General features: G+C 38.3%; 3 protein-coding genes across 5 annotated transcripts; all 3 read left to right on the forward strand.

Annotated features, from left to right (window-relative positions):
- Positions 1-397: 397 nt before the first annotated feature.
- On the forward strand, positions 398-6,041 carry cbx4 (chromobox homolog 4 (Pc class homolog, Drosophila)). 2 transcript variants are annotated; one of them, XM_046866868.1, is made up of 5 exons: positions 398-770; positions 887-930; positions 1,480-1,545; positions 2,590-2,656; positions 3,040-6,041. In XM_046866868.1, the coding sequence occupies exons 1-5, from the start codon at positions 702-704 to the stop codon at positions 4,375-4,377; spliced, it is 1,584 nt and encodes a 527-aa protein (XP_046722824.1). In that variant the 5' UTR covers positions 398-701; the 3' UTR covers positions 4,378-6,041. The 2 variants fall into 2 exon arrangements, with proteins under 2 accessions (XP_046722824.1, XP_046722825.1); XM_046866869.1 differs by lacking the exons at positions 398-770; positions 887-930; positions 1,480-1,545 and adding an exon at positions 1,582-2,047.
- Positions 6,042-12,623: 6,582 nt separating this feature from the next.
- Positions 12,624-15,740, forward strand: cbx8a (chromobox homolog 8a (Pc class homolog, Drosophila)). The gene is made up of 5 exons (XM_046866999.1): positions 12,624-12,812; positions 13,008-13,051; positions 13,326-13,391; positions 13,492-13,558; positions 13,870-15,740. The coding sequence occupies exons 1-5, from the start codon at positions 12,645-12,647 to the stop codon at positions 14,689-14,691; spliced, it is 1,167 nt and encodes a 388-aa protein (XP_046722955.1). The 5' UTR covers positions 12,624-12,644; the 3' UTR covers positions 14,692-15,740.
- A 1,554-nt stretch (positions 15,741-17,294) lies between these two features.
- On the forward strand, positions 17,295-21,890 carry LOC124397006 (meteorin-like protein). Of its 2 annotated transcripts, XM_046866439.1 has the most exons (4): positions 17,295-18,087; positions 18,549-18,946; positions 20,489-20,548; positions 21,369-21,890. In XM_046866439.1, exons 1-4 carry the CDS (start codon positions 17,984-17,986, stop codon positions 21,686-21,688), a joined length of 882 nt encoding a protein of 293 aa, XP_046722395.1. In that variant the 5' UTR covers positions 17,295-17,983; the 3' UTR covers positions 21,689-21,890. The 2 variants fall into 2 exon arrangements, with proteins under 2 accessions (XP_046722395.1, XP_046722394.1); XM_046866438.1 differs by lacking the exon at positions 17,295-18,087 and having other exon boundaries at positions 18,430-18,946.
- Positions 21,891-25,160: the final 3,270 nt, after the last annotated feature.

Genomic DNA, 25,160 nt, shown 5'->3' on the forward strand with positions numbered 1-25,160 from the left:
AAAATGATAGTCGAGCCTAAAATGGCTGCTAAATATCTGATGCATGGGGAAAAAAAAGAAAGAAAAAAGATGTTTATCATGTCTGCTGTTGAAACATTTACTGAACTGATATGAAAATTAATCAGGTGTTTCTGAATAAAATATTGGTTTGTGAATTTAAAAAAAAATTTTTTTTTTTTTTGGGGGAACTGCAGCTGGTTAATCAGCCCTATTACAAGTAATGAAGTGTGTGTGTAGATGAATTGTCCTGAAGCAGCAGCAGAAAGATATTTAGTCATGCAGTTGTGCGCAGCAGCACGGCGGTTCCCTGCACTCGTGGGGTTTCAGTTCACCCCCCCCTCATCCTCCTCCTCCACCCCCCATCCTCCTTCCTCCTCTCTCTGACGTCACGTGGCAGCCTTGCTATTGCGCGAACTATTTTCTGTAGCAACAGCAGTGAGTGGATTTCAGCTGCGTTACCGTTAACGAGGACCGAAATACGAGCAAGGGTCAGGGAGAGAGAGAGAGAGAGAGAGAGAGAGAGAGAGAGAGGGAGGGCTGGAGAAGGAATTCATCTGAGCCACGGTGACTAAAAAAAAAAAACGCCAAATATTACTGCAAAAGCATCCCCGGTTGAACGCGAAAAGAAGGAGGAGGAGGAGGAGGAGGAGAAAAAGAGAGAGAAAAATCGCGCTCTCGCTTCGCAAGCCTCGGAGCGAGAAATGGATCTACCTGCCGTCGGAGAGCATGTCTTCGCGGTGGAGGGCATTGAGAAGAAGCGCATACGGAAGGTAAAAAAATTTTTATGCGTTAATATGTATCTGGATACGCGCAAAAGATTACATTAGTGCTGTGTGTGTGTGTGTGTGTGTGTGTGTGTTATAACACGATCCTTCTCCGATCGCAGGGAAGAACGGAGTATCTGGTGAAGTGGAGAGGATGGTCGCCGAGGTGAGTGATCATGGTGTATATGTGCACTCACTGCCTTTTGCTCAAGTTGGGTTTTTTTTTTGGGAAAATCTGGCGCACAGTGTAGTGTAGTGTAGTGTAGTGTAGCGCGTGCGTAGCGCGCGAGATCTGAGGGTAGCGTGTGTGTGTGTGTGTTTCAAACGGGAGCCACGGATTCCATCAGTAATGCATGCAAGCTGAAAGAAGGGGCGAACCTTCTACCATGTTATCCGAGTTTAATGATTCCTGCATAGCGGATCCACTTGCCAGCCTGCGGGGACGTCAGCATGGCCACCACGCCGTTTTTTTTTCTCCTTTTTTTTGGGAGGGGGGGGGACTGCACAAATTATTCCCGCAGCTCCTGATCATCTATTGCTTATTGCATTCACAATTATAATCCAACATGAAGATATCTTCATAGGCTTTCGATTCGAACGCGATTCATATTACGGTCATTATACGTTGGAAAAAAAAATAGTATGGATATTTGGTTATATTATTTTCGCTCAATTATTGTGTGTGATTTCCATGTCCTGTTTTTTTTTTGGGCAGATATAACACATGGGAACCGGAGGAGAACATCCTCGACCCGCGTCTTCTCGTCGCCTTCCAAAACAGGTGAGAGTGAAAGCCGGGTTAAGTGAACTTGAGCCCGTGTCCTTATATGGGCATGGGGGGCGGGGCCTGTTCAGCCTGCAGCCTGTCTCAGGCTCTGGAGTGGAAGATTGATTGCAGCCCCTTCAGCGAGGCCTAACGACTACAAAGCCTCCCTTGATGCGCGCCATGCTTAGCGTTTTCACATTGTTTATAGACCAAACAATCCTTCCACCAGTGCTATTCCAAAGCATGTGGAAAAGTCGAACAATGTAGAATAATACTTTGACGACAAAAGAGGATCAGTTAAAGACATGTTTGTTATTCTGACTGCAGTAGAGAAACTTAACATGGCTCCCAAGGGAGAACTGTCATGCTAGCAGTTTGGAGACATGGCAGACCAGATCAAGGGAACTTTTCAGACTTATATTGGAAAGACAGTTTAGAGGGAACGAGAACTACCAAAATGAGAATGACTAGGCAAAAGAAAGCCTTTTGCTTTTTTTTTTCAGGACCTGTGTTCCTTGTAAGTGTACTGTTGACAGTGTTTTGTGTACACATGTTTGACTTGTTTGAAGGGAATAACTGTAACGACAGTATGACAAGTGGTATAACTGCCACAGTTATTATTAGATATTATTTTAATAAGGGTTTAAGTGTGCACACGATACCAACTCACTGAAAATGTGGCATGAAAAGAGATCTTTGAACAGTCTTGGAAAAAGCTCTACTGAGTGCTTTAATCTGTGTTACCAAGCCCAATCAAAGTTCCTCATGGACATATGTGACAGATCATTAACAATGTTTTATAGATAGATAGATAGATGGATAGATGGATAGATAGAGATATTGTATCTTGTAATGTTGTTTCTAAGAATATCAGCAGTACACTGCGAAGTCAAACACAATTAAACTGAGTTATACATTTAAGAATTAAGTAAAGAAAGGAGTTATCCTGCATATAATTAAAGGTTTCCAAGTTAATCTTTAGGCAAATGTTTCAGATTAGTTATCGGAAGAAAGTAGAGTTTGTACAGTGTCTCATAACTATAATGTGTTTGATTTTAGAGAGAGACAGGAACAGCAGATGGGTTATCGTAAAAGAGGGCCCAAACCCAAACATCTTCTGATCCAGGTAAGAAATATCTCGCTGAATTCAATTCATTCTGAGATCATTTTTATTGTACTTTTTTTTAAACCTTGTTGCATTTAAGACATTAGGATAATGTTTGTCCATGATATTTTTCTTGTTGTTAAGCATGATTGCATCTTACTCTGAGTCCATATGCAGGAAAACCCTCCTTTCTTCTAATGCCCTGAGCTGCTGGAAGATAAATGATAGTGTCATAGATGCATAATGTATAACTCCTGCTGCAGAACAAACATTTTTCTGAAAATTCATCTCTGGCAGCCTATCCTTGTGTATATTGTTGCATTAAATTAAAGACAGATATTTGTGCTAAATATAGTATTCATATAGTATATAGTATTAATTACTGGTTTATTCTTATATTTCAGTTACCGGCATTTGCAAGGAGGTCCAGCATCCTTGCTGATCTTCAGGAGACATCCCTAGATGAAGAGAACCAGTTTAAAGTGGATTCTCTTCAGATGCACCGGTCACAGCCTCAGCATTACCAGCTCAATAGCAAAAAACATCACCAGTACCAGCCCAACAACATGGAGATCCCAGCAGAAGCTCACACCAATGGAAAAAAGAAGCACTTCTATCAGCTAAACAGCAAGAAGCACCATCATTACCAACCAGACCCTAAGATGTATGACCAGCAAACCACAAAGCCGAAAGAGGTTAAAGGGCATGACCCGTCTATTAAAGGGTGGAACCTCCCTCCAGCCTTGCAACAGAAATGGGTACGTGACAAGGACACTGGTAGCTTGAATAAAGTGAAAGATCTTTCTATGGAGCCTAAGCAACTGCCTATTCCCACTAACAAAGAAGACCAAATGGAAAAAACAACCTCAAAGGATCCCATGCTTTCCAGTGGCATCAGTAGTAAGATGAAGATCATCAGGAACAAAAACAAAAATGGCCGAATTGTCATTGTCATGAGCAAGTACATGGATAATGGTGTCCAGCCTTCCAAAGTAAAAAACAGGGATTCTTCTGGAACAGAGAAACCAAAACAACCCGAGGAGTCTATAAACGGCAACGCGGCGGGTCTTCTGAAAGTGACAGCAGAGCAGGAGAATGGTGCTGATAACCACTCAGGAGACAGTGCATGTGTTACTTGTGAATTTGTTCACAAAGTGCCTCACAAAAAGTTTGAGCTCTCAAAAGCAAAATTGAACACTGAGGCAGGTCACAGAACAGAACAAGAGGTGAATAAGATCAATTTATCACACAACAACTCTTTGCAACCATCCTCCAAAACGAGCTCTTCACCCATTTCTGTTGGGGAAGACACTCCATCGCAAAAGGACTCCAGCCACAATCTCAGTCATCGTAAACGGAACCTGTCAGAACCCAACAAGGCTGACAGTAATTGTAAGAAGTTCTTCAGCTCCAGAAGTATCAGTGCTCCCAATCCGGTCATTTTTTCTCCTCAGAGAGAACCCATAGACCTGCACTGTTCTGGCCAAATCACAAGTGGGGGCTACAATTACAATGTTACTGACACCATTCCGGATGAACCAATCGACTTAAGCTGTGGAAGGACTAGGCTTCACGCAGAAGCTGCCACAGAGTCCAACGTCGCAGTGGATGCCACACCTGAGTGTTCGGAAAAGTCAGAAGAACCAGTCAGCTTTTTTAAGCCATTTTCAGGTAACATCATCATTACGGATGTCACCACAAACTGTCTGACTGTGACCTTTAAGGAGTACGTCTCCATTTAACAGCCATTGGTTTGATCCCCTGAGGACTGCTGATAATCATATGGATTTGTAGATATGTAATTATTAGAAGGATTCTGTACATATGTATCTATAATCTTTCATGTATAGAAAGGAACTGTTTTTTTTGTTGTTTTTTTTGCAGTGTAGTTTTTTTTAATTCAATGTTAAGGCCTGTACATGAACAGATTAAAATGGAGTGTTTTGAATGTTTAAAGACAGGTAGAGTCTGGAGAAATCAATATGAGAGAACATGCTGAGCTTAAGAAGTAGTTCAAGCTTCACTGAACAAGCACTTACTTACTTTCCAGTCCTTGCACACTAAATGGAAATAGCCGTTACAGTCGTGTGCGCTTCGTGTGTGAGCAATGTTTGAACCATCTTCTTTTAAAGATTGTACTTCCTTGCGAACACAGTGCAAACACATGGTTTTACAAGATTACACTTTTCTTGCAGACGCATCAGTGACATTTTAGGCAGTTAGATCTGAGCTTATTGTAACGTCAAATGGATATTCAGGGTGTTTTGCAATGGTTTTTAATGTATATTTTACTTAAAGCCACATTTGCATTGCTGCATAGTTGAGTCTGTTTGTGAAAGATACAGGCCCTTGCTGTGCAGTGTTGAAATCGAATCAATCAGACATTAGGTTATCTTCACTTACCCTTTGAATGTGTAAGCTGCACTTTGCTATCAGTCAAGATTCTCTGAAGAAGGCCTGAATGACACCGATCAACAGGGTAGATCCTCCTTTTCATACTATGGTTCAATTTTATGGCGATTACCTTGTACACCACCACGTCATGTCATGTGTGAGCCGTGTATAAAAAGGTTTCCTGAGCATCTACATACTACTTCCTATGTAACTGCTTAAATGGTCCTTTTTTTATGCCATGCTCTTTTCTTAACTGTCTATATTTTTTGGTGTCACATACTAATAATAATGTACGACCAAACAATTTATTTTAGACAGTTTGTAACCCTGTAGCACATAATATTGTAAAACTGCTGCTAAAGTGTATTACTTAGTTGAAGTAATATGTTATGGGAAAATTCACATGCTGTAGTCAACATTAGAGTCTAAATTTGCCTTAAATGAACAAAGAAATAATAAATAATGATAGTGTATCAATATTTTACAAAGCTTATTGTAGTGAAACAATCATAGTCAGCACCATATCCAGACAGTAAATGTATCCGGCTTTTTGAGTCGACCTGATTTAAAACGCATGACTCATGCAGTTATAAAGGACCTTTATACATGGAACTGACAAGTCTGTCGGCGTGGAATTGGTCAATAGATTTGGCCTGATTACCGGAAGCACAACAAATGCAACAATGCCAAAAAAAAAAAAAAAAAAACAAGACCTTAAATTATTTGCTACTTTGATCATCGTTGATATTTTAGAACGGTGGATAGTTTTATTCAGACAAAGGTGCGGGTGGGTCATTGTTTCATTTAACAGTTTCGTTTTGCAAATCTTAAACTATGTGCCTGCAATGATTGCCAATAAGACAAAAGAGGGAGTATACTACTATTCACATTTATTAAAAAATGTTCATTTCAGAAACTACCCTCCAATACACAAAATACAATTGCAAATATTATATAAAAAAATACATGAACAAAACCCAATTTTAATAAATCAAGTCATGATGTTTCAGAACTTGTGTGATGTCTTTACTACAAAATGTGCTGTTAAATGTATGTGACTGTTCAGGTTTAGTTGTCCAAACAAAAACAAGGACACACCTAAGAAAGTGTGTTATTTTGCGTGTGAGGATTCCCCAGGCCTGGAGCGTCACTTTAACTTTAAAAGGTACTCTGAGTTATTAGTAGCCTGAAGCTTGACATTTTAGTGTTCTTCACGCCACGTCAAACGCTTATCAGTGTCTGCAGCACCGTTCAAAATAAGCACAATCGCGAACGGGTTCCCATGACAGGTTGCTTGAACAATAATTTAAAAGCCTCTTACCACCCAAAAAACCCTCTCATTAATTAAAGCCTAAGGCCTGCAACTCAAAAGAGTTATATGAACCTAAAAAAACCAGCAGTTTCCTCCCAGAAATACTATATAATCTTAACACTATAAATCTACAAAGAATGTGAGCAACAAAAGTCAGACTTGTTTAAGGTCATTCTGCAACAGATTTGCATTGAGGTGCTTCAGTTATAGTGAGTCTGTAATGCGATATCCGCACTCTTCACATCATTCACATGTGGTAATGCGCTATACAGTCCAAACATGAGTAATTAATGTGGCATTACTGCCTAATGTCTACCATATGTTCCACCACCTAATACATACATGTGTGGTTTTTGACACATTTCACATGAAATGTGACATTTCTGAATGGAAAAGATTATTAATGTAATACCCAGCACTATGGATTTTCTTTCTTTTTTTGTGTAGGTGGTCTACTTTTCTATATGGAATCCATAGTAAATATGAAGAAGCAAATATATTCATTTGACATAGAGTTTCTTCAAAACTACTACAATTATGTAGAAAACGACTATATGTGTCTATGTATCTATTGGTATATGTAGATAAAAATAACTTGGTACCAGAATAAAACTAAGCATGCAACAACTAATTCAGGAAATAAGTTTCAATGCTCATCGTGATCATTATCATCGTCTTTTTATCTTTTTTTGAGTTTTGGTGTCAACTAGAGGAAACAAAAACTAAACTTAAAATATGCAATCATTTTTTTATGCTGTTCAGTATGTCTTTTTTTATCCCTTGTTTGATGTACAGCCTGCTGCATATCTTATAACTAGCCCTTGCCAGGGTTTTCTGCAGAGATTTCGTGTTTGATCCAGATGTTACCAGCGGTTCTTCCGCGCGCAGTTACGTTGCAAGAAATGGACAAATATACAAGCAGGGCACAATGTCAAATAAAAACTGATCTATTTAACAACAACAAAAAGTAATCAGAAAGAAACCTGTGAGCTTCTCTATTAACGGTTCGTGTTAAACCCTAAAGAATCAACCACAGTGTTAGTGGTAAATCAGGAAGTCTGTCTCTTTTTTCACTTTTCAGGCTGATTAAAAATAAAATAAACGATTCCATATATGCAGTGGTTAGAGGCTGATTAAAGACTTTTACAGGAGCAGGAGCAGGAACATGGAAGAAACAGATACCAACCTTGGAAACGAATTGAAAAAAAGTCCCAGGGCAGAATCATTTTAATTACCTTGAAATGAAAACATGCAAATTAGTCAGGTGGGATATTCGATTTTTGGAGAATCATCAGCAGACCCCAGACAGGATGAGAAATAACCACAAACTCGATTTCATTTGGCCAGAAGATAAAAAACACTTCTCGGATGTTAGACGTTAAAAAAATGCGACGTTATTAACGGGGATGGACCGCTAATACATTTTGGACGTGGCTTGTTCAGTTGAAATGCTCATAAATAACCGAATTAATTGGTGAACTGATTCTGGGAATGTGTATTTTATTTTCCGCTTCACTCCAGACCTACCAGTGACTCCTGGACCGCAGGTTCGGTTCGGAAAGAGACGGAGGGGGGGACTGAGAGCTCCGCTATTTCAAAGTTACCTCCATTTCACCGAGTTCCGCTCCCCGTTTCTCACATTTCAGCCATTTTTTTTATCACGGCTTCACGTCTCTGTGTACACGTTGCTCAGGGACGTGCTGAGGCAGTCACACGGGGACGTGGATAACGAAGTGTTCACATTCACGTCGGCGAAACGTTAATCAGGGCAACCATTTTTTAAAGCGGCCGAAAATGTTGGCGCAGCCTGGAGAAAAGAAAATGGCTGTCCTCCTCATGCGCTTATTCACATCGTACCGAACGGAGGTTGTATAAATAACGCGCCAGGCTGACGCCGCGGTGTGTGTGTGTGTGTGTGTGTGTGTGTGTAGGGGCAAAAAAAAAGAACCTGGAATGACATCAAGCAGCTGAAGACCGCACCGACGCGGTAAATATAGACCAAACCTTCACTGAAGAGATTCATCAATGAACTCAGGCGATGTCCTACAACAAGCATCAGAACCGCACGTCTTCGTATTCAGTAAAATAACCCACAAAATGTGATTATCGCCCTGTTATCATCCTGGTACTTTTACACCTTGGCAAACACAAGCAGCATCACATTTCAGGGTTTCTTTTAATAACTCATGTACATTGTATACACACACACACACACACACACACACACACACACACACACACACACATATATATATATATATATATATATATATATATATATATATATATATATATATATATATATAGTTTTGTTTTACGGATACTTGTTTCATTTTCTGGAAGAAAGAAAGAAAGAAAGAAAGAAAGAAAGAAAGAAAGAAAGAAAGAAAGCCATCTGAAACACTGCTCTACAGATGATGGTTAGAAAGACGGTTAGTCTACAGGTATTAATACATGATACAGGTGAATCTAACAGCTGCCTCAATTCACTGTCAGATTTATTTATACTGTGATTAGAAACTATTCCGCTGCAGTTTTTAGCAGCCGTGTTTTTGAGGGCGGATCCTCCGAAAGATTCAAAGACAACCGATTATACAATCCGCCGCACACAAATAAACACTAATCCGTTCCGCGTTGCACGCGCAGGATATTACAGATCACACATTGCGATTCTTATGTTTCCATCATTGTGTTCACACTTGTATCGTCCGACAGAAACGAGATTCGGCGTCTTTTGTGCCGAACAGCTCTTTTCTTTGTTTCTCCTGCTCGCACTGGAGCTCATAAAACTTCATAATCAATAACACACAATACAGAGCTGTTGTACAAGCATTCATATACCGATTACTACGCTTTATTCACTATCTGCTTAGTCGTAAACATGTATTTATTTATTATATAAAATGCGTTATTAGCCTACCGCATGTTACTTTTAATGACAATACCCAGTGGCTCACAGTGTTTAAAGCGGATATTATTTATTATTTATTATATCAGCGCCTTTTAATATTGTGTCTGGTTAAACACATGTTCTTTAAATGAAACGATTTGATTCTGAGACATTTCTGAGATGATTTGCTCATTCATTATTGGAATCATAAGACCATCACGAACCCGTATTAATAAATGACATCATAGAATGAAACAAATATTACATCATTTAATACAAAATAAATAAGAACGCTTGTAAAAAAATATATATAAAAGGACCTTTAGCCAAAAATATATGTATGTATTGTTTTAAGATAAATAAAATAAAAAGGTCTATTTTATAGTAATCACATTCTTTATTATTTTATTGAGAATATTTATAATTATTTATATAACAACATTTATTATGGAAATTCTGGTCAATTTTATTTCTCGAATAAGGAGAGTTTAATTACAGTTACAGACGTTTTTTTTTTTTTTTTTTTTTTACGAATAAAATAGAAATAGGAGTAATTCTATTTTTTAAAACATTTGCATTGAATCCGATTTCTATTTCTATTATCGAATTCTTGCAAGTTTATTTTGCAATATTACAGCCGGAGCATGAAAAGCAGATAAAAGAAACTCCTCTGATTTATCTGAATTACTGTTTGATCGCAAACATAAAATGAATCAAAAATAGACACTAAAAATTGGGGCACGGGGGTTTGGTATTTTAGTTTTAGCGCCATTGTAAAGATCCGTGTGGCTTCACACCTTTTTGCATTCTTTAAATATAATCATCATAATCAGATCAGTTCGCTTCTGTCACCAAAACAAATTCCTTGTATGTTCTAACATACTTGGCAATAAAGCTCGTTCTGATTCTGATTGAAATGACTGCAAATTAGACATGTTTTTATAAATACGCTTAATAACGTGCGTTATATGAGTCTAAATATTAAACAGGAATAACAAATGTCACTGTTTTTTAGAAAAAATATGCTGTTTCTTTTATTGTAAAATCACATTTTGTGTCACTCAGCTTCTCAGAGCTTAAACTACTGTTTCATTAAGGGCATTTTCATATTTAATCTTGGAAAATTAAATCTCTGACAAATTTGGGTGTATTGTGTTTTTGTGTGTATAGATGATTCTCACAGAACTCTTTTTTTCTAATTGTTCAGACACATTTTAAAATGATTGTGCAACATGTTTCTCATCTATACTAGACATTTTGCTTAATAAAAAAAATGAATGGTGAATTTTTTTGGCTAAAACATTTATGCTTTATGCTGTAAAAAACGACTGGATTTTTATACGCTGCAATCGTAAATTAACAAGCGTGATGTTTGTTTACCAGTCATTCAGGTCAAGTGACTGTTTATTATGGACAGAATGTTAATTTGCTATATTTAAAACATTTGGTCGAACCACAGATATTTTACCAACAGTTAGTAAAACTCATGGAAAACCATGTTTTCTTTTTGCCGACTCAATACTGTATTTTTTACACGTATATAAATAGTTAAAAACTGCTGATTTTAAAATTAATAAACAAATAAACAAATGAACAAAAATAATGAAGTAAATAAAGTTTGGGAAGAATAAATGTATCTAGGGTTTAGTCAGTTTTTAAATTTTTCAGCGTCCCGACATTATGATATTACTCAATTATAACTAATTAATGGCTGTACTTGAAAAAAAATTAATTAAATCCTAATATACAGAAAACCGTCATGCATCTCTGTATATTACATTTATAAAGTCTTTAAACAATACTTTGATCTTAAAAAACATATGCAAATAAGAAAATAAACTAAAATAAAAAAGGAACAAATACGTTTTTAAAAAAACCGCACTCAAAACAAAATGAACTTTTATTAGCGAAATAAAGCGGGCTTTTAATTTTAAACAACTGAGCCTGCTGTTTACTCATTATGTCTTCTGAATATAAGTACAGTAACATCTGCAACAACAACAACAAAAATTATAATAATAAAATGACTAGTATTAATAAAATTTTAATAATATATTACAATGTACAAACAATTATTATTATTATTATTATTATTATTATTATTATTATTATTATTATTATTATTATTATTATTATTATTATTATTATCATTATTAAAGTTGTCGGATTCAATGGACCAAACCGTTAATATAATAAGGCTGTTTATTTAAATGCCATTTCATTTATATTGTTTGTATAAATGTGTGTGTGTGTGTGTGTGTGTGTGTGTGTGTGTGTGTGTGTGTGTGTGTGTGTGTGTGTAATTTTTTGCTGTTCAGAATCCTTGTGGTTTCATTACTGGGATTAAAGTCTCAGCTCGGTCTCTGAATGTCACATAGATTGAGAATTTCTTGAGACTCAAAACCCGACATGCTAAAATTGAAAGCAATGACGTGATAAAAAAATTTCTAATATAGTATGAGCTTAAAGAATGTACTGAACGCATAAAGAATACACACACACACACACACACACACACACACACAGTATATATATATATATATATATATATATATATATATATATATATATATATATATATATATATATATATATATGTCTCTCTCTCTCTCTCTCTCTCTCTCTCTCTATATATATATATATATATATATATAGAGAGAGAGAGAGAAAGAGAGAGAGAGAAAGATAGATAGATAGATAGATAGATAGATAGATAGATAGATAGATAGATAGATAGATAGATACAAAGAGAGAGAGAGAGAGAGAGAGAGAGAGAGTAGAATTAGGAATGGGGATCTGGTGCAGGTTTATCTGTATATATTGTGTTTATCTGAGGCTGTAAATAATCATGTAATCACATTAAACGAGCAGCTACATGCAGGATCACATACACTCATGTACATATTATTATTATTATTATTATTATTATTATTATTATTATTATTAAAGCATTAGACTGTGAACATTCCCGCTGTTACATAGGAGCAGTAGAGACTGCAGGCGGTGACAGAACCGCATATCAAACGAAATAGTGACCTTTACTGAGTAAAATGTGAGCAGTGACTCGGTGAACTCGAACTGCACTGCAGATCAACAAACAGGCTCACGGGCCTCACACAAACCCGCTCCTGTGTGAGCGCTGATTCATTTTATTCTGCTGTATTTTTTCCGTATGAAAATAATATTAAACTTTGCCCAGCAATCAAATTTGACGTCGAGGACTTCGGCCAAATTTCTGTCAGGACTCAGGACGCAATTTTATTGGTTCGTCACTTCCTCGAACAGACAGCGCGGCTCCACCCCTCCCTTAGCAACTACATTCGCGTAGCAACGTCTCGACCAATAGATTCAGCCAAATACGGTCCCACCGACTCCGGTCCCATGGCAACAGTTTAAGAACGTGATGACGTCTCATGCGACTATTATGGGCTGTCGGTGATTATACTGGCCGAGGTTGTGGTGGAGGAGGAAAAAAAAAAAAAAAAGCAGAGAGCCGTGGGACAGAAGTAAACATGGAGCTTTCGGCTGTCGGGGAGAGGGTTTTCGCGGCCGAGTCCATCATCAAGCGACGCATACGGAGAGTACGTATCTAACTTTTTACCACGTTTTACATTTTTTTTTTATTTTTCATTTGGCTAACAAGGAAGCTTTGAGATTCGTGAAGTGAAGTGCTGCAGCTCTGCCAAGTTGAAACGTTGAACGCTAGCTAGCTAGCAAACCTACCTAGCATGCTAATTGACTGGCCGTGTTTTAGCTGTCATGCGTTTGTGTTGCAGGGGCGGATGGAGTATCTGGTGAAATGGAAAGGCTGGTCTCAGAAGTGAGTAGCACAAAAAACCCCAGTGTGTGTCACGGAGATACTTGTATTTATCTGGTCCGCTAAACGCTAACGATAAGAGCCGAGCCGAGCCGAGCCGAATGCTAACAGGTCAGAACCCGAAGCGGTGCCTAACGGGCTTCGGGACTCGGTGCTAAAACATAGCCGACGTTTATGAAGACCGACCGTGTGATTTAGCATGAGTTAGCTATTAGTTCTCTTTCTTCTTTTTTTTGTTGTACAAAATAAATTTATTTAATGTGGGTTTTCGTTACAGATACAGCACCTGGGAACCTGAGGAAAACATTCTGGATGAACGTCTCTTCGTTGCTTTCGAGGAGAGGTCAGTGAACTTTCCTGCAGCTTCCCTGTAGCTTTTCTGTAGATCAGTTATTACTGTAGTTTGGTCTCGAACAGCTGTCACTGTCTGCTTTTCCTTCCAGAGAGCGTGAAAGGGAGTTATATGGGCCGAAAAAGAGAGGTCCGAAACCAGAAACGTTCTTAATGAAGGTGAGAAAATGCAGCTTCTGCTTTAATGCACGCCTTCGCAAATCATTTATCGGTAAAGGTTTTAGGCTTGAGTTGCTCTGCGAAATCTATTTTGTTGTAATTTTGTCATTTTATAAATTACGATTTGTTCGGATCATTTGGATTTGGCACTGTTTTTAGGGATCTGCTGCTTCACTCCAGGCAGCTCTTTGTAAAGGGATTGACACTGCATAGGTTTTTTTTTCTTTACCAGGACCGGTTTGCCTACCTGCATGTTTAGGTAATAAACCTTTAATCGTATATGTCCTGAATCTTTGTTTAATTTATTACAGGCAAAGGCTAAAGCCAAGGCAAAAAACGACCAGTTCCGAAGAGAAATGTCACGAGAGATTAGAGTTTCGTTCCCTGTTGCAGAACCAGTTGTCACGCCTCGAGCTCGAGAAGGGCTCCGAACTGTCGTTCCTACTATCTTTCCTCCCAGCACTGTCAACAGGGGAGAAAGTGTCCGCGTTCGATCACCAGAGCCCGAGAGAAGACCTCGACCTCCTGTATCTCCAACCCACAGCCTTCTGGACTCCGTTAACACCCCGAAAAAGAGAGGACCAAAACCGAAGTTGCGTTTCCCTGTTAGTATGCCTTCCAGCTCACCCACCGAATCTGTTAAGAGGAGGGCAGACGAACATTTATCTTTTATTCCACCTAAAATGTCCAGGCCTGCTCATCATTTAGGAGAACCTTCCAACTGCAGTGTTATCCAGTTATCTCGGAGGTTTCAGGCAGAAAGCAATAAGCCTCCAAAACAGCTTGGGTGTGGATCGAGTAGCAGTGTTGCTCTTGGAGGCACGCTGCGAAAAACATCTCATGATATTTTGGGACATGGCAAAAAGCATTTCTCAAGCAGGCCGCCATTTCTTCACACCAAGAGGAAACATCTTTCCAAGAACAGTTTTTTTCGGCCTGACGACCTGACTGTCGATCGCTTGTCTCCGACATTTCCAGTGCCACAGAATCTTGTAGGTGTGGATGAAGAAGCCTGGACCCCGTGCCTAATGAACCTGGAAAAAATCATTGTGACGGATGTAACCAGCAACGCGTTGACTGTAACTATCAAGGAGAGCACCACAGACCAAGGCTTCTTCAAAGAACAGAGATGACTTGGGAACTTTTTGCTCCGCCAATGTAAATAGCTACAAAACATTATCAATCCCTTAACAATCTATATGTTTCTATAATTTCTAGACTAACTGTATAGCAAGTCTTGCAATTGTGTAAATATGTAACAACAATAGTCTGATATACATTTCCATTCATATTTTCTATGAAAATTAAGTTTATTTTTTTACTTCCCAATATATCTGTAATGTTCAGACATCAGTTTGTATGAGGTTTGCTTGGTCAGCTGCGGTGCGGGAAGTGCGGCTTTAGGCGCACAATGCCGGCTCAACGCACTGCGCTGACTACGTGCGAAACCGCATACTGGCGTGCTAAATAGTAATGGCACCGTGCAGCACGTGCTACTGTACTGTACTGTACTGCTCATAACGCTAGTAGGGTTTTCACGTGTAGAGACGCTGCGCCTCTTAACTCACGGCACCTTTTAAACAGGAGGGAGCAGATCATTCCTCCTGTAATAGCCCCTATGTCCTTTATTGTATTGTGTGAATAGAGTTTGTGTGTATATTTAAAGATCTAGCATTGCCATGTATTAAAGCACAAAGTAAATATGGATTTACATGATGACCAAATATATATTATACATACACACGCATGAATGAATTATCGAACAAACGGGTGCGTGCGCTTGCGTTTGCGGTGATCATATTTTGTAAAAATGGATATGTTTTAAAATAACCAAAGTGGTAAGTGGTCACCATTTATATATATTCTTCGATATATTTTCTTTAAGGTTTTTGGGTGCTCTGCATAATTTTTTTATTATAGCCTGGGATTAAAACAAGCCATTGTTGTGTAACAACGAAATATTTACATTAGATAAGAAAAAAAAAAGAAAAAACACGCCCGAGCGTCATTTGTTAGTGTTTTTAAATCAATATGAAGCTACTGAGATAAGATGGGATAAGTTTGTTAGACAGCGCATTGTTAATCATTACATTTTTGTGTGTTTTTCCCCCCACACACACACATTGCTTCAAAACGAAGGGTCGCATTGAACAGACAAATAAATGAACAAATAAGCAAGCAAGCTGCGACTGAACACACATTCTGTTCATGGTACAATTTAATACAATTTATTATTAAACATCGCGGAGAATCGAGTATTAATCAATAATGTGCAATGCGAAGTCGTGAATTTGCGTGAATTTTCCCCGAGTTTCCAAGGAATTGTAAAAGCGCTTAAAAGAGGATGTGCCACATGAGAGATGGAAATTCTGGTGGGTTTTTTTTTTTTGTGTCCCAGTAGGAAAATCTGCGTCTATTATTAGAGAAAACGTGTAATGTTTGTGTTACTTCAGCTCCTGCTGCGAGCTTCAGCACGCCTTGTTTAAGTGTCGAGGTGATCGATGAGCTCTGGAGGATTCTGTTTAAAACACTAATCGATTAATCGGTTTGACGGTTAAATGATAAAACCCTATAACGCGGTCTATAACACAAAGGAATAAAATAAAGCAGATTTTTTTTCCCCGTGCGTTTCAGTTGAACACACTGAACAACTGTTTCTCACAGACCGAAAAAGAAACTCCCTCTGTATCCTGAGTTTACTGAAACACACAGACATAATGAGACTTGAATGAGCTCTGAGACTATTTCTGTAAACTGACTTGTAGCAGCTGCCATTACCTGGTGAGAAAGAAAGAAAAAAGGAAGACAAGCTACCAGTTTTATTAAAATAACAACAATAATAACAATAATTCACAGGCATGAAGTGATTTTTATTGAAAGTTGAATTTAAAGAAACTTCTTGGTATAAAATATAAGCTGTACAATCTGACACGATTAAAACCTAAAATATACTCAAACTACTCATGTACTGGGGGAAAAAATGCTTATTTTAAAGGTATAAAATCAATAACAAACTTGGACACGGGTTAATACTGGGCAATATATTTACGGATCGCGATAAGCTCAGAAATAATAGTAATATAAAACTCTTAATGTGGTTCGCCTTCTAGTATTATTTTTTGTGCCATTGGCGTCTATATTTTACCTGAAAACGTGAGTATTAAATGTAAACTCAAAATAATAATTGAAGGTGGATATAAAAAATATACCTTTATAAGATAATTTAAGGCGCACTACACAATGATACTACACAAATAGATACAATCTTAAGAAACAAAACTGGTACCATTCATATACGCGATACGTGATATATGGTACCGCGATGTGTGTGTGTGTGTGTGTGTGTGTGTGTTTGTGTGTGTGTGTGTGTGTGTTGCGCGCACGCAAGTCGAAAGCTGGTTCGGCCGTATATTATTTCCCCAGGGTGTGTTGCTCAGAGGCTTATCTTAAGCAGTCGTTTTATTTTTTAATAAACTTTACTAAGGAAAAGCCCTGGGAGGATCCCCTCATTTACGTCATTCGAAAATGTTGGTTACAGATCCGACCAAAATCTGATTGGTATCCTGATTTAATTCTAGTCCCGCAGACGAGATTTCAAAACTGTTCAAATCCACATGGTGTCGCTATGAACTCACTTCAAAAGAATGTGCACACACACACACACACACACACACACACACACACACACACACACACACGCACACACACACACACACACACACACACACACACACACACACAGACAGCTGAATTAATCCTTTAACACGTGACAGATGATGATTATAATCATGATAAAAGACTGTTTGAGAATTAATGGTGCTCGTATCTATCTAAATTATATTAATCAAATAATAATAAATCTTTTTCATTGTTATAGATCTAATACTCTGATATTCATATATAAAACACATGGTCAATAGACTATGGCAAAACTTGATTTTTGATTCGATAATAATAACCCATAATAACGACAGAATGACACAACTCAACTGATTCATTGACTATAATCATGTACCAAATAAAATTAATATTTACATAAGATGACAAAAGTCTGTCGGGATTTGTCTTATAAACCCACATGAGATGCCAATGTTAGGGTGAAACGTTTTGTATGATTATGACAATACACTGGAATGAACCCAGTCTGTCTGCCTGTCTGACTAATGAGCTGACGCACAATGCTTACAGCTACTCCGAGGGCTCTGCCCAGAGAAACAGTGTGTTAACTTAATAAATGCCAGAGCCTGAGGGTGGAGTCGACCTCCTCACCCTCTCTTCAGGGAGAAAAAAACCCACAGCCCTACAGAAAAACCCTGTTTATGCACAGAGGTTCTTCACCTCATTACCCAGTGCAGCACATCCCAGAGATCCGCAGCGCACTGATGCTGTACAGGAGAATGTTTCACCGCCGCTTTGCAGACAATCATGTGGAGTGACATGTCACCTAAAGGAAGCTGGATACTGCAGTACCTGCACACGGTGTGTTTTCTTACGTGCTGCACAGCGGATTTGTGCAACTGGAGAGGAAGGTAAGACCCTTGGGCTCTGAGTGACACAGTGAAAATCATCATGTAAAGTGTCACATGATAGATTATTGGAAGTGAATGATCAATTATTAAACTAATTAAAAAAAAAAATTATTGCAAAGCCAGGCATTTTCTATTTATTTATTTATTTATTTATTTATTTATTTATGTATTTATGTATTTATTTATTTATTTATTCATGCATTTATTTCGTTTTTTTGTATGATTGGTTATCTATCATCTATCTATCTATCTATCTATCTATCTATCTATCTATCTATCTATCTATCTATCTATCTATCTATCTATCATCTAATCACAGATAAAGTGCAGTATGAATTTTCTACAATGCCATCATATTATACATACTCTCTCTCTCTCTCTCTCTCTCTCTCTCTCTATCTCTCTGTCTGTCTATTTGGCTGTCTGGGAACATATTTGTTTGTTTGTTTGTTTATACCCAGTGGTGTGGTTGGCTCTTCTCTCTCTGGCTCGGTGCAGCAGGTGCGACTTCGTTGTTCTGCAGGTTCGGTCACGTGGTTTTCCCCGCGCCACGCTCTGCGAGTCGTGCTGCAGCCGAACGTGTGGGGCGCGCGCCCCGTGGCCGTGTGCGTTAAAGCGCTGCGGGGTTTGCGCGGCGCCGCGGTGTTCGTGGAGCGCGCGGCGAGCCTGGACCTCGTGCTGCAGGACGGGGAGTCTCCCGAACAGGTGCGCTGCTTCCGCGCGCACAAAGCGCAGAGTGTCGCCATCTTCCTTCAGGCCAGTCCGCAGATTCCCGCGGGTCCGAGTGTCGTCGGATTCCGGTATGAGCTCCTGCGCGACAATAGCAGCGCCAAAGAGGTCCAGACCAGCACAGTGCAAGGTGTCAACTTTTTAAACATATATATATGTACAAACCGACTAGGCATAACATTATGTTTAACCAATCAGCCATAACATTATGACCACCTGCCTAACATTGTGTTGGTCCTCCTTTTGCTGCCCAAAACAGTCCTGACCCTTCGAGCATTAACAGCATTAACAATTTGAGCTCTAGTAGCTCGTCTGTTGGATTGGACCACACGGGTCAGCCGTCGCTCCACATGTGCATCAATGAGCCAATTTCTTACGCTTGCCCATTTTTCCTGCTTCTAACACATCAGTTTTGAGGACAAAATGTTCACATGCTGCCTAATATCTCACCCACTAACAGGTGCCATGATGAAATCAGTAGTATTCACTTTAATGGTCATAATGTTATGCCTGATCAGTCTATTTTTTCATATGCATTAACAAATAGCACCAGTGCAATGATTAATATCCTGCAAGTCGAAGGCTTCACTTCACACTTCATTAGAATCGAGATGTAATCTCAGTGACTTTGTCTACGGCATGGATATTCCAGATAGACAGGTTGGGGTATTTTAAAAACCACTGACAGCTACGAGGGTTTACACCTTAATTAATGTGGGGAAAATGACAGTTTAGTGAAAAGGCACTTCTGTAAGTCAAATTGCCTTAATGCTAAGAGTCACCCAAAAAAACACAGAATTTGTACAGCTGACAGGAATAACATGAGAAAACAAAGCATTTCATAATACATATTTACAAGACATTTAACTTTGGGGTAGATATAAGGCAAAACAGCAGGAGAAAGCATCATGTTGAACATATTATTGAACTCAAACTTTGTTCTATTAATGGGATTGTATTGAATTAAAAATATTGTGTGCTCAATTTATTTGTGTTTTAAAGACCTTTAATAAGAAACGTTTCATATTTGGCCAGCGATCCTGGCCATATCAGTTATATATGTTGTTTTTCCTGTTTAATTCCCAGTCATTTCTGCCAAACAAATCAAGCCAGTGGTCTTCTTGAATTAATGAAAAGATAGCAAATGCTTCTTAAATTCCACAGATACCAAGTCATTGTGTGTGTGTATATGAAGGCATGTAAACCATAACAAAAGCTAAGATAGATGCTGGTGTTTGCTTGACTAACATTCTTTGAAGACTTCGCATTTTAGACACACGATTGTGGAGAGACTGCAGTCTATACAATAAGAGGATCAGACAAAAGTCGAACTGCTTTCTTTTTACACAGACACACACAGACACAGACACACACACACACACACACACACACACACACACACACACACACACACACACACACACACACACACACACACACACACACAAACAGGCAAGGGTTGACTTTTGGGTTTATATACTGCATACCTTACATTCCTAAAGACTCCTTGGATGCCTCTTTAGCAGATGCTGAGTGAAAATGTAATTTGATTTCTCTCCTGGTGCACGCTGGTGCTCTTGACAAAGTATGTTTTGTGTCACTTGATGAGGCTATCAGATGCTGTCTTTCCTACTTTGTCTCAAATAAGCAAGCTCTCTGTTTGCATTCACAGCTGCCTGTCAGCCGTGCAGTGAATTGGAAATCCTGAAAGCCGTCTGCAACAGTGACTTTGGTGAGTGCGGTTATTTCAGTGAACCTAAAATAGTAGTCCATTTTGTTCAGCAGTTCAATGTGATTTATCCAAAATGATAATAGAGCCATTGGTAAATAACTAGCTAAGATTCTTTTATGATAAATGTGGTATTGCCAGAGTTGGAACATAATTAACTGTATGATTAGTAGGTAAATGGATTGTGGAAAATCACTAGTAAGTAATAGGATTATATTATTCAACACACACATATAAACAGTTTTGAGTTGGCCTCATATATCAGAGAATTCAGTCTCTGTCTTGGATGTGAAGGTTAATTTATTCCTTGAATGGCTACATGCAGGGCGAGGCCCTGATTTGTTCCCAGCAAGTGGGCTCTGGCAGATGTGAGGGCTTGGCGATACACAACAGGAGCCACATGGCTTTAAGGCCTGTAACAGCGCAAAAGCAGCGGCTTCTTTGAACTCACGCATTGTATAGCCTGACCCTTGAACCGTAATATCACAAATTGACTTCAGACACTTTTTGATGATTGAAAATAAGCTGCCTAATAAAAGTGTAACCGCTTGCGTAGAGTAAAAAGGCTTTAGTTTGCCTCACTGTGTCTGGGGTCAGAAGGCATTTGGAAAAAAAGGCTGAGTAAAGGATTCATCATTAGTCATTAAAAATGAAATGTAAATAAGTGACTGCAGGCAATTTTTTTAATTCCTGTTATACATTCCTTATAGTTTAATTTCAATATCAACAGAGATATGAGATGTGGCTCATCGTTTGCTTGAGTGTAGTCCTGTATGCAAAACTGACATTTTCAAATTCATGTTCCATTTGTTTACTTTACCAGTTATCCGTGGTTTCATAAGGAATGTATCTCATGATTCTGAGCGGCAGACCTCCTTAGTAGAGGTGCAGAAAGGAAGAGTGTATCGGCAACGAAGCGGAGTGTTTGAAAGAGAGCCAGGCCTCTCAGGCTCCTGGCATGGGTACATCCACACACATCTGCGGTGTGGAGTTAAAGCAGGAGCTGGTCAATTCCTCTTCACTGGATCAGAACTCTTTGGGGAGGCTTGGCTTGGCTGTGCTCCTCGATTTAAAGACTTCCAGTCCCTCTATCGTTCAGCCAAGAAGGCACATCAGTTGCCATGTGATTTTCCCACAGACTGAGCAGAAGATTGTTCAGATTTTCTGTCATAGTAATTTTGTAAAACTTTAAGGGCATTTGAGCAGGACTTGATACAATTGAGCAGACCAAAGGTATGACATGATAGATCATCGCTTTTGCTCTTTTTGATTTGTATAAAGCAAAAGCTTTGGGGTTTTTTTGGCTGAAGAAGAGCTTTGTTACTCAGACGTTCTTTATGTGGAACCCCCCATTTACTAAACCTTTCAAAGAGCCATTCAAAGGTTAAACAGAATACCGTCAATACCAATTGTGGTACACCATTTGAAAGGGCATGTGTGGGGGTCGATGTCTGTGTGTGTTTTTACCTCTATGTGTCTTAGCTGATATTTAACATGTGGTGTTAATATATGGGTTTTTTTAGCCAGCCTTAATGTTTGGCAAGAATATTTAGGCTTTATGTAATTACAATGTCATTGCTGAAGATATCTATTAAATCATTATGGTTGTAAACAGGGTATAAATGTGTTAGAAAATCTTATCTATGAACTGAGAGATTTGAGTTTTTATTTTTATTATCAAATATGGTCGTCTATTTTTTTTGTCATTGTTCTTATTTGTAATAAAATCATTGTTAATATTATTCAGCACTATATAAAGGCAAAAAGGCAGCTCTTTATTTGAAATGAAATATATGAATATGAATGTCTTATAGAATGTATAATAATATAGAATCTCTCTCATATATGTACTGTATCTGTGTGCATCTGATTTGTCTGATGTCTTTATATTACACCTATATAACCAGAATATATTTCAGTACATTATATTATATTAGTAACATGTTTACCTGATCGATAAATTGATTATATTTATCTGATTTGTCTGATAGAGCTGCACTTTTTTTATGTCATAAGTCTAAGTGTGTCTTTTGTCTCTCATATATCTTTTTGGTGAAAGTCCCACTGCATAATGAGTCTTGTTCCAGCAAGCAAAATTCAGACAGTGCTGTCTTCAGCACTAATTCTGCCTTTTCTGCCATGTCTCTTTATGACCAGGGTCCTTTGTAATTGGGATCCTCCTGTCAATGGACTAGACCTAGCAGAAAATTATATACAAATGTGTCTAAGATAGTGAAAGCTCAGACACTGCTTAACTGGTCTATTCTTCAGGACTTGGTGGTCTGAAGTCATGGTTTAGGGATGCTGGCTAAACAGATGTGAACAACTCTGGATTTAAGCCTATAGATCCTGTCAGTGGGCCCCTCCCAGAAAGGGAACAATTAATTGACTTTATTCCATTCCTTTTCTTTCTGCTCCACACTTCTACTTGGCTGAGCAGGATTCACAAATTGCTGTCTTAGGCCTTTCTGGCCACTAAATAGCTGCCAATGAAAGTGTAAATGACTTCGGAGTGAATGCCGATTTCACAATAGCACCACCGCCACAAGTCTCTGACCAACATAATGATCATTGTCAACACGGCTGTCAGCCAGGAGGCTCTGGGGCCCATGAATGTAGAAGAGAATTCAGAAAAGAAAAGCAGATTTTCCATTCTATTTTTTCATTTCTTTCTTATTGCTCTCTGCAAAGGAGATTATAATTTAATCCTCCTTGTTTTCAGGTTAAACCAAAGAATCCGATTACACCACATTTTTTTGTCCTTTCCATAAAAAAGATTTTGAAGTCATAAAATTAGTAGGTTAATTCCTTATAATAGCATTTTAAAAAGCAATATGTTAGGAAGGTGCTCAGTACCTTTAAAGAAAAGTACAATATGCAAATTCTAAAAAAGGTTACACTACTAAAGTTCTATGCATGTAATTTAATTTAATTTTGTAAAACTCAATCAATTGGTTAACTGGTTTTTCTTTTTCAGAAGTTAATTGACTGGGTGTTTTTATGGGTTAGTACTGAAACCATGCTAATGGTCTATGTAAATTATGTTTCTTCCCTCCAGATCTGACTGGTCTTGTACAGATCTGTCACTACTTGGAATATACTGGGCAAATGTATAAGGGTTTGTTATGCTCTGCAAGGCTGGAATATACAGATGTGACACTGGAAAAAGAATTGGCTCTTTTATGTTTTTGGGTAATACAAGACATAGGATTTACTTCGACAAAGTTTTTTGAGATTTTCACTATGATTAAACATTTCTGGTCTCTTCCAATAAAAGGCAATTGGAATTTTTTTATAAGTATAAAAGTAATTCAAATATCCTATGATCTTCAAAAATCAGCAAATCACAAACCAGTTGCACTCCTTTGGGATCTTTTGGGCTGAAGTATAAGACAGTGCTCCCCAGTATCCATCATCAAAATAACAAATAAGAGATTATCCTTTAAGAATGGATTTTATTGGACTAGAGTAAGGTAACATTTACAGTATGTGTTGGCACACTATAGGGGCCTAGCACCTAATTTATACATATTCTTCCTTTAAAAAGTGCATGCTTGATGTCTAAATAAGATCATTGTCAAACACTTTGTAAATGGGTATCCGACAAATGCAAATGTTTTTCCTTTAATTTGTCACTTTAATTTGTCAAAATGTTCACCAAGAAGCTTCCTTTTCTATTTGTATAAAGCATTCATAAAAAATATTGTAACACTAGAAAGAAAATCCATACTCATATATAGAAAAGAGATATTGTACCGTAATTAATTGTAAAATCCATTTATCACTTCAACATACTGTACGTATGTGACTTTTCCGAACACTGACAAAACTGTAGATACAACATCTACTTACTGCCAACTACTGAATGTTCTGGCAGGAATCTTGCAAGCACATCTGTATGCATCTGTCAGGCAGCTAAGGAAATTAATGCTTTATTTAGTTTATGTCCATCCACTATTGTTATACTCAGCCTTGGGCATTTGGTTCCAGTCGTAGCCCCATCTGCCAGACTTCCCACAGTGGAGGCAGTTTCATGGCAGAACAGTCCGGGAATCTCAGGGGAGCGCAGTGCCCCTGGCCCGGAAGACCGGCAGGAGTTCTCCCCACAGACTGGCTAATTGGTTTAGAGAACCGCCTGCCAAGCTTTCCCATGTGGGCCACTGCTGTGCTGCTGCACAATGTGAAACAGCATGATAGCCATCCACTCAGTCAATCCTTTCACTGCTCTTACTCTTCAGAGGAACCAGAGCCACACACAAAAGCCAAATCTGATACTGGCTCTCTCAACTCTGAAGAAAATCCTTCCTTTCCTCTTCATCCTTGATTTGTAATTGAGTTTTGCAGCAAGCATTGACCGAATACTTCTTATTTCAATTCATAAGGTAATGAGGAGCATAGTCCAGACTTAACATGAGCAAAATGCATGTCAGCTATATTGATCACACCTGGCTCTATGTTCTGTGTTACACACTTCCCATGGTCATCTTTTAATCTGTCCATAACATACTTGATTATCATTAGCAAAAGTGATCATATCCACACATTCCCCTTTAACTGTATATATCAATTTTAAGCTCTGGACAAAGTTTGAAAACATCCAAGATGTTAATGAAAA

The sequence above is a fragment of the Silurus meridionalis genome, chromosome 14 (genome assembly GCF_014805685.1).
Source record: "Silurus meridionalis isolate SWU-2019-XX chromosome 14, ASM1480568v1, whole genome shotgun sequence".
Classification (NCBI taxonomy): Eukaryota; Metazoa; Chordata; class Actinopteri; order Siluriformes; family Siluridae; genus Silurus; species Silurus meridionalis.